Genomic DNA, 16,289 nt, shown 5'->3' on the forward strand with positions numbered 1-16,289 from the left:
TTTGCTTTAGTTAATATCGAACATAAGTGTACGGTCATTGAACTTTATAACCACGTTTAGTTCATAAAATGTTTGAGACATACTTAAAAAAAGTAAGATTTCATTAAATATATTAATAATATGTCTTTGTAGTAGATTTACCGACCAGACTAGATTTCTTCAGTGGCTATTAACACACTTTTTTTTGCAAAAATCACTTATACTCTTTTTAAAATCAACCATACACTAACATAGTGATAATTATTTTGACTAACGATCCGAAGATTATTTTTGCTCATGGTTTATAATCATCATGGGACGAATTTATGCCCTCTCATATAGTTGACTTCTATTTATCAGTGTATATTGGAATTGATTTGTCTAAATTTCCAAAAAAAATGCTTAGCTTATGATTAGGCGCCATCTTCATGGTCAGTTTAAAAGAAATTGTTGAGTGATACAGACGCTACAATAAAAGAACAAAACAAAAACGAAAAACATAACAAGACAACGAAAATGAATCGATTTCAATGGCTACTAAGTGTGCTCCTAATTATGGGCCTTTTCATGGGAAGTCGGGCCGATAGTGATAGCGATAGTGGCAGTGACAGTGATAGTGGCAGTTCCGAGAGCAATGAGAGTGGAAAACATGGTAAACACCATAAGGGTAAATATGCTCCTCCAGTACCACCTGCACCTGTGCCACATCCATATCCATATAATCAACCGGCATATGTGCCACAACCAGCCCCTGCTCCATATCCATATCAACCTTATTACTATGGCTATCAGCCGCCACCACAACCTTATCCCTATGGGGGATATTTTAATCAACCCCCACCACCACAAGCACAAGGATATTATCCACCACCAACTCAAGGATATTACCCACCACCACCTCAAGGATATTATCCACCACAACAAGCTCCAGGTCCTATCCCAACTCCTGGCCAAGGACCTCCTTCTCCCACTCAAGGACCTCAAGGTTTTCCCGGCATTCCTGGCGGCAGCAGCACTATTGATCATTCATTAAAGGTCAACAAGGAATACAAAGAAGATGGTCATCATTACCGCCCTGATGGTACACCACTTAAATAATAAACAATTTTCCGTTTGATTTGAATTTTTCTGATTCCTGTAAATTGTTAATGAATTTCTTAAAATAAAACAATAGATGTTTTAAAATAAATGTTGCTTAAGTTTTGATCGCCATCGAGAAAAATCTGTCTCTCTATCGATATCGCGCGTCAAGGAAATTGTAGTTGTTGTTTGCAAACGATTGCTTTCAAATTGCTGAAAACTCCGTTATCGACCGTTTACGTTTTCTATAGCACAGTTTTATCAATATGAAAACTTAATAATTCCTAAAGGATTATCCTGGAAAACAGTCCGTATTTTGCTAAGTGTTTATCAAATCTATCAATTTTTTGTTATTTCCAGCAAACAAAGCGTGGCCAAAAATGAAGTGAAAATGTTCTTTTTGGATTCGAAAGTGGTGGAAAATTAGTGCAGAAGCAATGAATTTAGGACGAATTTCAAGAGCCGAATACACTGTTTTGGATGTGAAATACAAAATTTTTATCGCTTGTCTGAAACGTTTTACCTAAAATATTTTCAAAAATTCGCAACTTTTTTAGAACGGATTTAGCTTTATTTCGATAAAATTTAAATAACTTGTACCATTTTATTAATTCTTAATCTGTTACATATTTTAAACAAAAAAAGTTAAAATTACCCACTAAAAATATGAAAAAAGCGGGTTATAAACAATTGAATTGGAAGAACTTTCTGCATACACAGAAAAAAGCTTCCGTAGTTAAACTAACGCTAAATTTCACTTATTTCTATTGGAAAAAATTTATTTGCTTGTAGTTAAATTTTATTATTTTTATCGAAATTTTCCACAGCTTAATGAAATCTTACATTTTTTAAGTATGTCTCAAAAATTTTATGAACTAAACGTGAGTAGAAAGTTCAATGGCCGTACACATAAGTTCAGTATTAGTTCATACATAGCAAAAGAAGATTTTCGTACGATTCCCAAAAATAGTAAGAATGAACTACTACTGTATGGTTAAAATGGCCATGATTTGGCGCCAATGATTTTCTTCTTTACTTTTAGTTAATTGTTTCTTCTATGAGATGATGTAATTTTGTGAATTGCAGTTAAAAAGTACAACAGGGCATTAAAATTTTAACAATGCTTTGTGGAAATCTCAAAATGTGGAGTAAAATTTAGTTCAATTTTCGTGCGAGGTAGTTCATTATTCCTATAAAACAGTTCACTTTTTTTCGGTGTAGTTAAAATAAAGAACATCTTTGGGAGGGCATTTTTGGAAGTGATTTTAAAGTTGTGTCTTTAGAACAACTTCCAATTTTTTTGCTAGGTCCACGAATATTTCATGACCACTTTTCTAGCTAGATAAATTACCAGAGAATAATTTCGACTTAGTTACGCCAAGGATCTCTAGGAAAATGCTTGCAACCCTTGTATAGAAATTTTTGCTAGTCAAAATCATGTGTCCAAATACCAATAGGTACACAATACTGTCGATAATGCAGTCATATGATACATATAAGATAAAATGTACAAATCGATAACATCGTCATAATGTATATTTCGTTAGTGTCCATGGATCCTTATGGATGGAAGAAATAGATGCAATCGATAAAACCGGTCCACTGCATTTTTGGTAGCAAACATTTATTTCAATCTATTGGACTATGCACTTACAGATCTATGTATGTGTACTTAAATCTAAAATAGTATTTTGAAAGAGGGGTTTCTTAAAAAGGAATCGACTCATAGAAAAGTCGAATTGATTGCAAACTCTGTACTTAGTGCTAAACATCGAGTTAGAAATTCATTCAAACCGTAATTATATGTGTGAATTTGTTCATTAAACATGCAATGACTTCTCAGTTGTCATATAATGAACATAAAATGGAAATTCTTGCAACAGTTCGGGTGAATTTATTTTATTATCAATGATATCTTCAATGAACATGATATTATGACCAAATCTACGTTGTTCGAGGCTGTTTATGCCGAACCTCATACAACGAACATCATAAGTACACGGACGAAAAATACAGTTTTTAATATGTTTGGATTTAAAAATTATATGTTTGGAAGGAACACAATATTTTTAAGTGCAAGCATATAATGTCCATAAACTAGCATAACATTTTTGAGACATATATGTTAATATGTTAGAACATATTATGTTTGGGACATAAAATGTTTGTAAATATAATATGCTTCGATGCAAATATATATATATATATTTATTTAGAAATAGACTACAAACATATATGTGTTTAGAAAAACAGACCTAGAGAGTATGCTGCAAGTAAAATAATGGAAGTAAACAATTTGCGCCTTAAGAATGTATATATGTTACACAAAGAAAATTTCATTGAATTTTTTTCTACCAGTGTATGACTAAGGTAAAACATAATATGTTAGAACAATACAAACAATATTTTGTTTTGACCAATCCTAATGTGTTTGGGGCATATTTTACAGAAGCGATTTTTTGAGGGTGTAGACATGTTATCATACTCATATAAACTACTTAGAGCAAATTTAGAAAGTCTCTTTTGGATTCTTTCAATATGAACCCTATGAATTTTATAGCATGGGCCCCAAACAATATCACAATATTCCAATTGTGATCTAACAAAAGCATAATACAAAACTTTAAGTGTAAATGAATCGTTAAAGTCTTTGGTGTTTCTTTTTACAAATCCTAATTGAGAATTAGCTGTGCTTATTATGTAGTCAATTTGGGGAATAAATAAAAGTCTTTAGTCTACGTATACTCCAAGATCCTTCATGATCCTTTTTCTACCATACACATTGTGGAAATACTTGTAATCATTTAAAATAGGATATTTTTTATGTGAATTTGTCAACATTTTTTATTGGTGGCGGAAATGTCTATTTCTTATATTTCTTGTTTCATTCCTTTACCGCCGTTCTGCCATGCGTTTCTCAAACGCAGTATGCACATATAGTGCAAATTTCGCTTGTTCTTTTCCAATGTTCTTTTTGGATGTGGAAGATGTGCTAAATAGGATCAAACGCAATTTAGTTTACGTGCTTCATTTTGCTTGATTCGCTGAAAGTTCTTTATCGACCTTTTGCGTTTTTACCAAGTGGTCCCGACGATCAATGTTTTTGCTACCCACGAAGAATTCATGGCGACTAGATAAATTGCCAAAGAAAAATTTCTACTTAGTTACGCCAAGGACCTCTAGTAAAATCTTTGCATGCCAAAAGATTTGGATAGAAATTTTTAGCTAGTCAAAATCAGTTGCTTAAATTCATTGTTCAATGCCGGCGAAAATTTCGTTTTGCCATCTACACGGATGAAAAAGACTGTTTTTCATATGTTTGGCTATAAACATTATATGTTTGGAACACACATTTTTAAACACAATATTATTGAGTGCAAGAATATAATGTTCATAAACTAGCATAACATGTTTGGGACATATATGTTAATATGTTAGAACATATTATGTTTGGGACATAAAATGTTTGTAAATATAATATGCTTGAATGCAAACATATATTAATTTAGAAATAGCCTATAAACATATATGTGTTTAGTAGCTTGGAGCGCTATTTAACAGGGAGCGATATTGAATTAAGTTGGTGGTTGTTGCTTGTTATTACAAAATTACATTTTATTTTTCCTTGGGCAATTGATCAGCTACTTCTTTGATCCTTACAAACTGTGTGGTCCGCTGTTCGAATCCCCGTCCGGCAAAAGGTAAAATTAAAATAAAACAAGTATATACGGCCGTAAGTTCGGCCAGGCCGAAGCTTATGTACCCTCCATCATGGATTGCGTAGAAACTTCTTCTAAACACTGCCATCCACAATCGAATTACTTAAGTTGCGGTAACGCTTGCCGATGGCAAGGTATCTTAAAACCTCCTAACACCATCTTCTAAATTGTATGTAAGTCCATACGTGGTATATATTAAATCAAAAAAGATCGATCCAATACGTATATAATTCAGTTTGACAAAAAAATTTTTGACAAAATTTTCTACAGAAATAAAATTTTAACAACATTTTCTATAGAAATAAAATTTTCATAAAATTTTCTATAGAAATAAATTTTTGACAAAATTTTCTATAGAAATAAAATCTTGGCTCGAGTGGCAACCATGATTATGAACCGAATACAATTTGAACAAAATTTTCTATAGAAATAAAATTTTGACAATGATGAAAATTTTATTATGAACCGAATAAAATTTTAACAAAATTTTCTCTAGAAATAAAATTTTGACAAAATTTTCTATAGAAATAAAATTTTGACAAAATTTTCTATAGAAATAAAATTTTGGTAGACTATTTTTGGCTCTAGTGGCAACCATGATTATGAACGGATATGGACCAATTTTTGTGTGATTGGACCAATTTTGGTATGGTTGTTAGCGACCATATACTAACACCACGTTCCTAATTTGAACCGGGTCTGATGAATTTTGCTCCTCCAAGAGGTTCCGGAGGCCAAATCTGGAGAACGTTTTATATGGGGGCTATATATAATTATGGACCGATATGGACCAATTCTGGCACGGTTGTTAAAGATCATATACTAACACCATGTTCCAAATTATAACCGGATTGGATGAAATTTGCTTCTCTTTGAGGCTTCGCAAGCCAAATCTGGAGATCGGTTTATATGGGGTCTATATATAATTATGGACCGATGTGGACCAATTTTTGCATGGTTTTTAGAGACCATATACCAACATCATGTACCAAATTTCAGCCGGATCGGATGAAATTTTCTTCTCTTTGAGGCTTCGCAAGCCAAATCTGGTGATCGGTTTATGTGGGGGCCATTAGCGTAGCTAGACAATTTTCCTAGGGGGGGCTATAGCCCCCCTAGCTAAAAATTTATATTTCATTTATTTATATTTCAATTAATGTTTTATTTCATAAAAATTAATAAAAAAATTAGACATCAAAATAACTCGAAAATTAATTTATAATAAAGCAAGTAAAAGTAGTTCCACACATTTCCCAGCAAAAAAATTTGGAAATTCTTCCAAAGGCACAACTTTAAAAGCACTTCCAGAAGATGTACTCCCAATGATGTTCTTTATTTTAACTACTCAGGAAGTTCTTTAAATTCAATTTTTTATAACTTGGTTTTTTCATACTTTTAATGGGAAATTTTAACTTTTTTGTTTCAAATACCTTAAAAACGAAGTAAGAATTCATAAAATGGTACAAATAATTTAAATTTTATCGAAAAAAATTCTAAATCCAATCTGAAAAATTTGTAAATTTTTGAAAATATTTGATGTCAAACGTTTCTGACAAGCATTAGAATCCATGAAAAATTATAAAAATTATTTATTTGACAAAATATAACAGAATTTTTTAATTTACATTCAAAACATTGAATTCGGATCACACCTAAATAAGTGATGCAAATTCAGTGCAACGGCTGTTGAAATGGAGGACTTCCGTCCTATGACAAGCCCATGTTAAATTCATCGCTTCTTCGCCACTTCCGGATCCAAAAAGATCATTTTCATTACTTTTTTGGCGACGCTTTTTTGGCTGGGTTTGTTTATTTTTTATAAAAATGGAAAATCGTAAATAGGTTTTCAAATTCTGGGGGGCTAAAATTTTTCTGGGGGGGTCTAAGCCCCCTCCCCAGAGGCCTTCCTACGCTTATGGTGGGGGCTATATATAATTATGGACCGATGTGGACCAATTTTTACATGGTTGTTAGAGACCATGTACCAACACCATGTACCAAATTTCAGCCGGATCGGATGAAATATGCTTCTGTTAGAGGCTCCACAAGCCAAATCTGAGGGTCCCTTTATATGGGGGCTATACGTAAAAGTGGACCGATATGGCCCATTTTCAATACCATCCGACCTACATCGATAACAACGACTTGTGCCAAGTTTCAAGTCGATAGCTTGTTTCGTTCGGAAGTTAGCGTGATTTCAACAGACGGACGGACGGACGGACATGCTTAGATCGACTCAGAATTTCACCACGACCCAGAATATATATACTTTATGGGGTCTTAGAGCAATATTTCGATGTGTTACAAACGGAATGACAAAGTTAATATACCCCCATCCTATGATGGAGGGTATAAAAAAAATCATAAAATTGAATACAATGTTTGTATTACAGAAAAAGGTGCTAAGAACTAAAAAATCTCGTGGAAGTAAGAAAGATGTCGGGGAATATACAATTGGGCAGAAACAAAATTTTGAGCATTCAGGTCGAAAACCTATGTTGTTAGCACCTGTATTACCTGTTTATTTTCATAATTCATTATGATTGTAAATATATAAATAAATAAATAAAATTTTGAGCACAATATTGTTTGGGAGAATTTTTTTAAGCATATAATATTTTTGGGTGCAAAATGCTTCCAAACATATTATATGGTCACATAATAACATATTGTTTTTTGGAAGACAACATTATTGAATTTGGATGCAAAAATACAAAATGTTTGGAACTTAGACTACCCAAACATATATTGTTTAGACCAATATGCTTTCAAACATATTATATATTGGTAGAGATCAAACATATAAATGTTTGGGCAATACCCAAAAATGTATATGGTTGAAGCAAAATATATTTGGGAGTATATGTTACAGAAGCGATTTTTTGTGAGGGTGTATAGAGAAATTTCTGGTACCCATAAAATGCGTAGCCAATTTCCCCGAACGAAAATCCGTTACCCATAATAAAGGTGAGTACTAAGTTCGAGTTTAGCCGCTAAAGTGAAGACTAAATCGGTAAAAAAGGCATAAAATTATACATATTTGTTGCAAATTTTATTATAACTTGATGGCGAATAGCCCGAAGCAAATTTTTACAAAGTTTGTATTCCTTAAAATGGATTATTAAAGAAAAGTAATCGTGAAAAAATTACGATTTTAGCGGCTAAACTCGAACTTAATACCCATCCTTGCAACATTTTTTGAATTTTACGGCGCTTCGGAGAATCCCCACCACGTCGAAAACAGTCGTATACGATATCCAAAATACGTCGGAAAAGCGCCGTCACTATTGAGAAGTTGTACCACCCCAAGTTCCTACAAAAAAGCATCGCATGAGTTCAATTATTAGGTGCCCTTTTAGATAAATTTAGAACGACGCCAAAAGAGCCCCTTCAAATTATCAGAAAAAGTGCATTTTAAGATAGTTGTAAAAGAATCATTGTGGTCAAGTAAAAAACGATTGTTTATGTTTATTTTATTTTATTATTAAATATTTATAAATTCTTATAAATGTAACATTTATAGACTATCACTTCACATTGAACATCATTTTTTGCATTAATAATAGAATGATATTGAGTTACAAGTAACAAGTTATATATTGCAGCATATATCAGTCATTTTGTTTATTCTCTATGGAGGCAGCGTGTCTGGAAAATATCTGAAAAACTATCACTTTACTCGCCATGTTTCATCCATTGTCACATATCGACGGAAAAACTCGGGTGTATTACGAGTTAACAGCTGCAAACACCGCTCAGAATCATCAACACGTTGTTGTTTTTGGTCAAATGTGAGCTCGCGCGGCACCCATTTAGCACAGAGCTTCCGCATATCCAAATATTGATGAATGATATGACCAACACGTTCCTTTGATATCTTTAAGGCCTCTGCTATCTCGATCAACTTCATTTTACGGTCATTCAAAATCATTTTGTGGATTTTTTGATGTTTTCGTCTGTAACCACCTCTTTCGGGCGTCCACTGCGTTCACCGTCCTCCGTGCTCATTTCACCACGCTTGAATTTTGCATACCACTCAATTATTGTTGATTTCCATGGGGTAGAGTCCGGAAACTCATTATCAAGCCAAGTTTTTGCTTCCCCCGTATTTTTCACTTCAGAAAACAGTATTTTATCAAAACACGAAATTCCTTTTTTTTTCCTTTTTTTCACAATAACAAAAGTTGCTTCACAACAGAGCTCTATCTCACAAACTAATTGATTTACAGACGTCAAATTTTGACACGAATCATTTGAAGGTTGGTACTAATAAAAAATAATATGCATTTTATGCTAGCGACGCTATCTATGTGTCAGACCGGGGACTTATCAGCCAACCTGTTAAGCTAGTTGCGCTTGGCGTTTCACAAAATATAACATGGCTTTTGTAATCACAGTTGGCGATAGTTGTAGTGTCACTTTCGAGTCTGTGATAGCAATATGGATGAAATGGAACTTTGAAATACTGGCAGGGCAGGGCATCTTATGCGCTTTACAGACTATCAGTTATTCCGGACGGAATATCGGTGTTTGTAAAGAATCTTACAGTGTGTCGGATCGATACGACTTATCGGCGATGACTAAATAATCGGTAAATGTATTATATATTCTTAAAGTGCAAATAAATAAATTTATGAAAATCGACACAACGATTGTGTTCAAATATTTTTGTTTGCTATAAATTTTTTTTTGGCATCAAAGAAAATTTCGTGTCTAAAATTTCGACACATTAATAGAAAACTCAATATGGTTATATTATATCAATTTTATTTATTAAATTTAATTGTAAACTTCTTAAATCAATTTTCCATTATCATTTAAAAACTAATAGTAAACAAAGTTGTTCCTTATATATTTAAATAATGTATGTTCATAATTTTTTCTAAATTAGGTAGAATAAGGAACAAAAGAAGGCGAAAGACGAAAACACAAGCCTACTGGTTTTCTAAAATGCGGACAAAAACCTAATGAATATTGAAGAATTAAACATTTTATTTTTTAATAGTTTATAATTTGTTTTTATTTATTTAAACATTAAATAATATTATACATAAAAATGCAAAGAAAAAAATACTATAAAAAATAAACAAACAAGTACACACAAATAAAACATGGGCCTTAAGGCAAAAAAACGTTTATATTTCAATAATAGTTATTTTTTCATATATATATATATATATATAGCGTTTCGTAGTATCAGTTTTCCTTTTACAATTACATTTACAAAAAAGAGAAAAACAATCCAACAAAAAGTAGTGTTTGAACTAATAAATACAATGCAGCATAAATTTATTTCGTTATATATAAATCTTTTCTTCTTAATTTATTTTGTTATTGAATATTATTGAGAAAATAGGTTTTTTTCTTTGTAATGGATTTTGTTATCAAATTTTAAAAATTAATATATACAAAAAGATTTTATAACTTTCAATAATCCTTTGAATTAAAATAATATACACTCCTACACAAATTACAAGATGTCCAATTTATTTGAATGTGGCACATTTTCTATTGAAGCTCAAATTTATTTAACGGCCATTTTCGTGTAGCCCCGTTAGGCTTTAACAGCCAGTTAACAGAAAGTAACTTGCAAATATGCTATCTTGTTCCCAGTTAACATTAGGTGAAAAATGTTTAGCAGATAAGTTCCTAACTGGCGTATGGAATATATAGGCGAGATGACTGTCATATCATTACTACGGTTTAAAAGTTCGTTAGCTAACGTAGCACTATCGGAGTTTCATGAACATGGGGTTAAATGGTATATGGAATTTATTTAAAATTTGAAATTGTCCCCAATTCGAAACTAACTTTGAATTGATTTATATGTACGCCTTGAATTAATATTCAAATCGATGCCACAAGTTTCAACAATCCGCAATCTCAATGGAAATTTTAATACGGATCAAAATATGGACGACTGAACATTTGAATATCCCATTACCATCATACAATGCATATACTCTTCATCGGGATATCCGGTTATCTATCCCAGCAACATCCTTCAATAATGTTTTTGGCGTAATGCAATTAATACAGATTCGTGTTTTGTCTGCGCAGTCTCTCAATTATTATGCTTGAAAGATATAAATAACGGCAAATACGTTATTTGTTTCAGCAGTATTTGTCTGCCAACACGGAGAAAGATCAAGATTACCTTGCATTCGAATAAAGTTTACTTGTTCATGTATCTTACAAGGTAAGGTTAAAAAAACTGCATTGGAAATGTCACGTCATGGGGAGGATTGAAACTGCTGATGACTGCGCAGAAATGGGACCGGAATCCAAAGCCAAAATCATATACGTCCATAATCAATGGAAAATATTGGAACGGATCCAGCAAAAATTTTGTCTTGGAGACATTATGATTCAGGTTTATAAGACCTATAGCGATACAGATCAAAACCGATGACGTCTTGAAGGTGACTAGATTGAGAATGATCTGAATGTGGATCGAGATATCCGAGGATATTCTAAGTGCCATAGTACAGTTCTGTAGGCTATAGTCTAAAGGAGACAAACACAGATCGATAGAGACCAAGCGTATTGAGTGGGAAATATTGGCGATCGATGCACATATATGACTATGGAAACCCGTAATGGTTAGAAGGGCGAAAGTATGGACAAACTCGAACCCGAATTCAAGAACAGGAAACTACTGAGTAATAAGATTGCCATCAATATGAACCTTGCAAGCGATGTTATTTGAAGACTTATTTATATGATTAAATACAGATTCAAACCACTCTCATATTAGCAAACATTAATTGCTTATTTTCTGCAGACAAAAAGCTGTTCTATTTGCTAGAAACGAGTATATTGCGATATCTTAATAGAAGACATTCAGCTTAAAAAAACGCTTTGAAGAAATTTGTAATGACAATAGCAAATAAAATCTATTAAAAGAGTAGTATATGTTTACTGGAAAGAGGCATCATACGCAGAGCTTCCAAATAAAATGATTTGCAGGTTTCCATACTTCCAAATGGTTGTTTCTATACTAAATAACCCAAATTCGTATGACTTGTTAGCTTACACAGTTGTGGTCTGTGTACACCCAAAGAAATTTGTTAGTAGACGCAGCTAATATCGATAAAACAGCAAGACACCTACTGAAAAAGAGAATGCAGTCAGTGTTTGTTGGAATAGATAGCAGTCTGCTATTTCTTGAACCGATTTACATTAGAGCATGGCTTAGTTTGGGTGAAACAAACAAAAGATCTATCGCATTAGTATACATACATTGAATTCCACTTCTTATGTCTGCAGAGTACTTTCATTGCCTCTGACAAAAATGTCAGCTATTTCAACTAATGCAGTGTGCTATTTCAATTCAGCAGTGACGTTTTTCAAAAACTTTTAGCAATCACACTTACAAATTTATCAGTATTTGTTTGCTATTTCAGCAGAGAAAAATGTTGGCTGTTTCAATTATCAAATGCTTGTTACATTACAATTATATTTTTCAGCAAACATTTTTTTGGGTGTGCTCTATTGGGAGACGTTAGGTTAGGTTAGGTGGCAGCCCGATGTATCAGACTCACTTAGACTGTTCAGTCCATTGTGATGCCACATTGGTGAACTTCTCTCTTATCACTGAGTGCTGCCCGATTCCATGTTAAGCTCAATGACAATGGGAGACGTTATTTTCGAGCCTTCAATAACGGGGTTTTCCCACCTATGAATTGCAAAGAAAATGTGCTTAATGTTATCATTCAAATTAATATCAATACAGTAGCAAATATACATATTGTCATTAACGTTAAATATATTATGGATTCCTCCAACGTTTATGGAATTATCAAAATGAGTAGTTATTAAAATTAGGATAGAAATAATACATAGAATATAATACCAACATTGTCATTATTCATTGTCTATCGTAACTTCAAAACATTATTTCTATAAATAGAATTGAATCGAGTTTTATATTTAGCCTTTCTCATTATTTTCTTTAATATTTTTTTTTTTTAATTTTTTTATGTGGAGAAATATTTTCTTAATATTCGATTTTAATATGTGATTAAATGTCGTTCGAATATTTTCTACTCTATAATGGGCATAATTTATATACGATTATGACAATAATTATGTGTTTTTTTTTTGTCATTCGCAATTATGTAACTAACTACTTGGCTGTGGATTATGGAAAGTATTTTCAAGTCAATGAGGATAATAAAGATCGAATATATATCGTTTTCCATTGCAGTCTGTTTAAATTCAATTCATTGTCGGACCTTGACGTAATTGTTACAATAATAACTCATTGCCCTTTAAAATTAGACTTGTTGTATTGTTCTTTTTTCTATCTTTCAAGAAGAATTTTAATTTTAACTAGATGATGAGTAAATATATTAAAAATTTATCATCATTTGCTTGAATTTGTATATATGTATGTAGTTTTTTCTTCATTTTTTATTTATAAATACTTCAGTATATTGTGTTTTTATTGGAGACAAAGCTTTTAGCAAATTTCATATAAAAACGATTTTTATTAATTCTTGTTAATATTTAGTTTCTGTTTTGTTTAATTCTATGGTGTACTCTTACACCATTCATATTTTTTTTTAAATTATATATCATTAGCATATGAATGTATATATAAATGATGGAGATAGAATATCACTCATGGATATATTAAAATAAAGGAAATAAATTCAAAATCAAAATGATTTGCTGACTCTATTTGCACTTGGTATTCTCCACATGGTAGTTAAACCGCTTTTGAGTTTTAGGATGAATACTTTCACTACATCATTTCAAATTTTCAAATGGGAGTTTTTTAATTTCAATATGGGAAATTTGAAATGTATCAATTTAAAAAGACTATATGGACCTGTAGTAACATGCATGCTACATCTAGTGTCATTACAAATTTTTACTGGATGTGCTTGGTTTACCACCCATTGATAGGTATTGTACTCACAATCAAAACCTGATCCTTTGACGTTTACAAATTAAAAAAAAAACAAATCGACTTCCAAAGACTACTTTAGAAAAAATCGACTTTTTGCCTTATGCATTTATTGAAACGTTGAATGTACTGACATGCGCGTGTCATTTCGGTGAGTTATGTGAACTACTGATTATTAGCCACAAATAAAGTCACCTTTTCGATTTTTACGAGCATTTTTTTTTTTGAGCAATTTGGCTAGCATACTAGTTATGAGCAACGACTTTAACCTAGAAACAAAGATTTATTTTATCAAACCAATAGTTTGATGGAATGGCTTCAGAGACCGAGAGAGACTTTTGTAGATATTTTAAATAATCCTCCAAAAATTTTGAATGTTTTGGTAAAATCTTTATATATTTTCGGTTGCTAATCTTTAGAACACGAATTTGCAAATAAAGGTAAGTACTCTGTTCGCTTTTCGCGTTGAAATTTTCGTGGTTACTTTATTAAAACAGTTCAATATAAAGCAGACAAATTAACTCAATTGATGCGTAGTTTCTTGTTCCTCTAGATTTCGGCAAGACTTTACAGGAATAAGTTTGTTTTCATTTATAATTTTTGTTATTTAAGGAGAAGTAATCGCGAAAATAAAGTTGTTTTCAACTCGAAAACCGAACATAGTACCTACCCTAACGAAAAAGATTATAGACATCGATTTTTGAGTATCTACCGAAAATTTCTGAAAGCGGCTTTATCGACCTTTTGTAACAGGCAAAACATTCTTCGTTAAATTCTAGTAAAATTTGGTACCACATAAAGAAGGAAACGAAAAGTGAAAGAACAAATATGTAACCAATAAATAATTTTAGTTTGAAAACAATACCGAGTAGTTGGAGCCTCAAAATTTCCTTGGTCATTTTGACATAAAAAATTCCTATATAACGGCTTTATCTACCTTTTGTAACAAGAAAACATTCTTTGCTGATTCCAACTAAAATGTTCGATACCACATAACGAAGTAAACGGAAATGGAAAGAACAAATCTGTAAAAATTAAAGATTATTTTAGTTTAGAAACAACACCGAGTGTTATAGCCTCGGACATGACCTTAAAGTCTAGTGTTAAACCATGGATGGTGAACTTCTCCCTTATCTATGACTGGTGCCTGGTTCGTTTTCATAGCTGAAAATGTGTCTGTGCAGCTTTGAAATTAATGCAGCATCACTGATACGGGAATAAATTAATAAGTAGGATATTTTGGATAGGATATTTTGAACAGATGATGGAAAAAATGAAAGCCAGAGTCAAGAAAAGTGAGGTTTTGTGTTTGTTTTCCGCGCCGAAAACCAGCTTCTTTCCACGGTTAGTTTTCTTAGTCAAATAAATTCATAAGACAAAATCTTATGCAATCTATGCTTTAACCCTTTAATGCCCCAATTTTTTGCCAGATGATTAAGTATTCAATGTTAACGACAAAAAAGCAAGAAAACTAAACAACTAAAGAAAAATTCAGTATATGCTGCAAAGCCTCTTGAGCAGTTTTAACTAAGTTTTCTTTTCTTTTTGTTGTCTTAAGATGTGTTTTACTAAAAGTTTCCTGATTTAATGAAGCCCGCCTAAAGGCAGGATTGGGCATTAGAGGGTTAAGACTTCTCCATCCATCATTTGTTAAGATTTCATAAAAATATTATCTTCTTGCATAGTACATGGTACCCATGTTAACAAGAATTTCTCAATTAATCCGAAAATTGTTTTATCAAAAAGCTTCTATGAAAACGTTTAAGCGATCACATGTCTTTTTTTTCCTTTAGCCTCGTTACGATGGATGTTATGACATTAATAGAATTTGGAATTATATTTTATCAGTGATATTGCAAAATGTCAATACAACATTCCGTTACAACATATCTACACCCACAAAAGTATGAAATTGTCAGCAGATTCAAGAAGTCATATTTTTAGATTTTGAATATGTTAGAAACAAGTCATCCCTTTGGTGTCATTCGTATGTCATTCATATTCGCCGTCATGTACGATGTCAAACTTCTCATGGTTCTAACGGCCATCATCTTACTATTTTTCCGTATATTGTCGTTGTTGTCTCATGGTATTTTTGCCAAAACGATCGAATTTTAATATAAATCCATCACATTTTCAATGTTGCTTTTATTTATGTTATTTAGTTTTTACAGTAACAGAACACATTTGCATCATTGTTTTCGCAACCGCAAAGCAGCAGTAGTTTTAGCAAACGAGACTGAAACTTTTTAAAGAAACCTCCTCCGACTACGTGCTACTCAAGAACGATATCAAATAGAGTAGTAGTCATGTAAACAGCATTACAAAAAAATGCCCATTGTGGTCATCTAGTTGACAACAAAAATATTGAAACCCTATAACGTCATTGAGCTCTGTCAAATTATGTACATAGATGATCATTGGGTTAAGGTTTATGTCTTAATATGCACTACATATCAACATATCATATCAACAAATGAATTCTCTAAATTTCTGGGGACCATTTTTTACTAAATATATAGTTAGCTTAACTTGAAAATCTGTAGGACTTGTATCTCTCCATCAAAATCAGCATATGAAGAAAAATATATGGTTCA

General features: G+C 32.1%; 1 protein-coding gene across 1 annotated transcript; it reads left to right on the forward strand.

Annotated features, from left to right (window-relative positions):
• Positions 1-349: 349 nt before the first annotated feature.
• On the forward strand, positions 350-1,168 carry LOC142223959 (uncharacterized). The gene has a single exon (XM_075293761.1). It carries the CDS (start codon positions 496-498, stop codon positions 1,075-1,077), a length of 582 nt encoding a protein of 193 aa, XP_075149876.1. The 5' UTR covers positions 350-495; the 3' UTR covers positions 1,078-1,168.
• Positions 1,169-16,289: the final 15,121 nt, after the last annotated feature.

This window comes from Haematobia irritans, chromosome 2, assembly GCF_050003625.1.
Source record: "Haematobia irritans isolate KBUSLIRL chromosome 2, ASM5000362v1, whole genome shotgun sequence".
NCBI classification, from domain to species: domain Eukaryota; kingdom Metazoa; phylum Arthropoda; class Insecta; order Diptera; family Muscidae; genus Haematobia; species Haematobia irritans.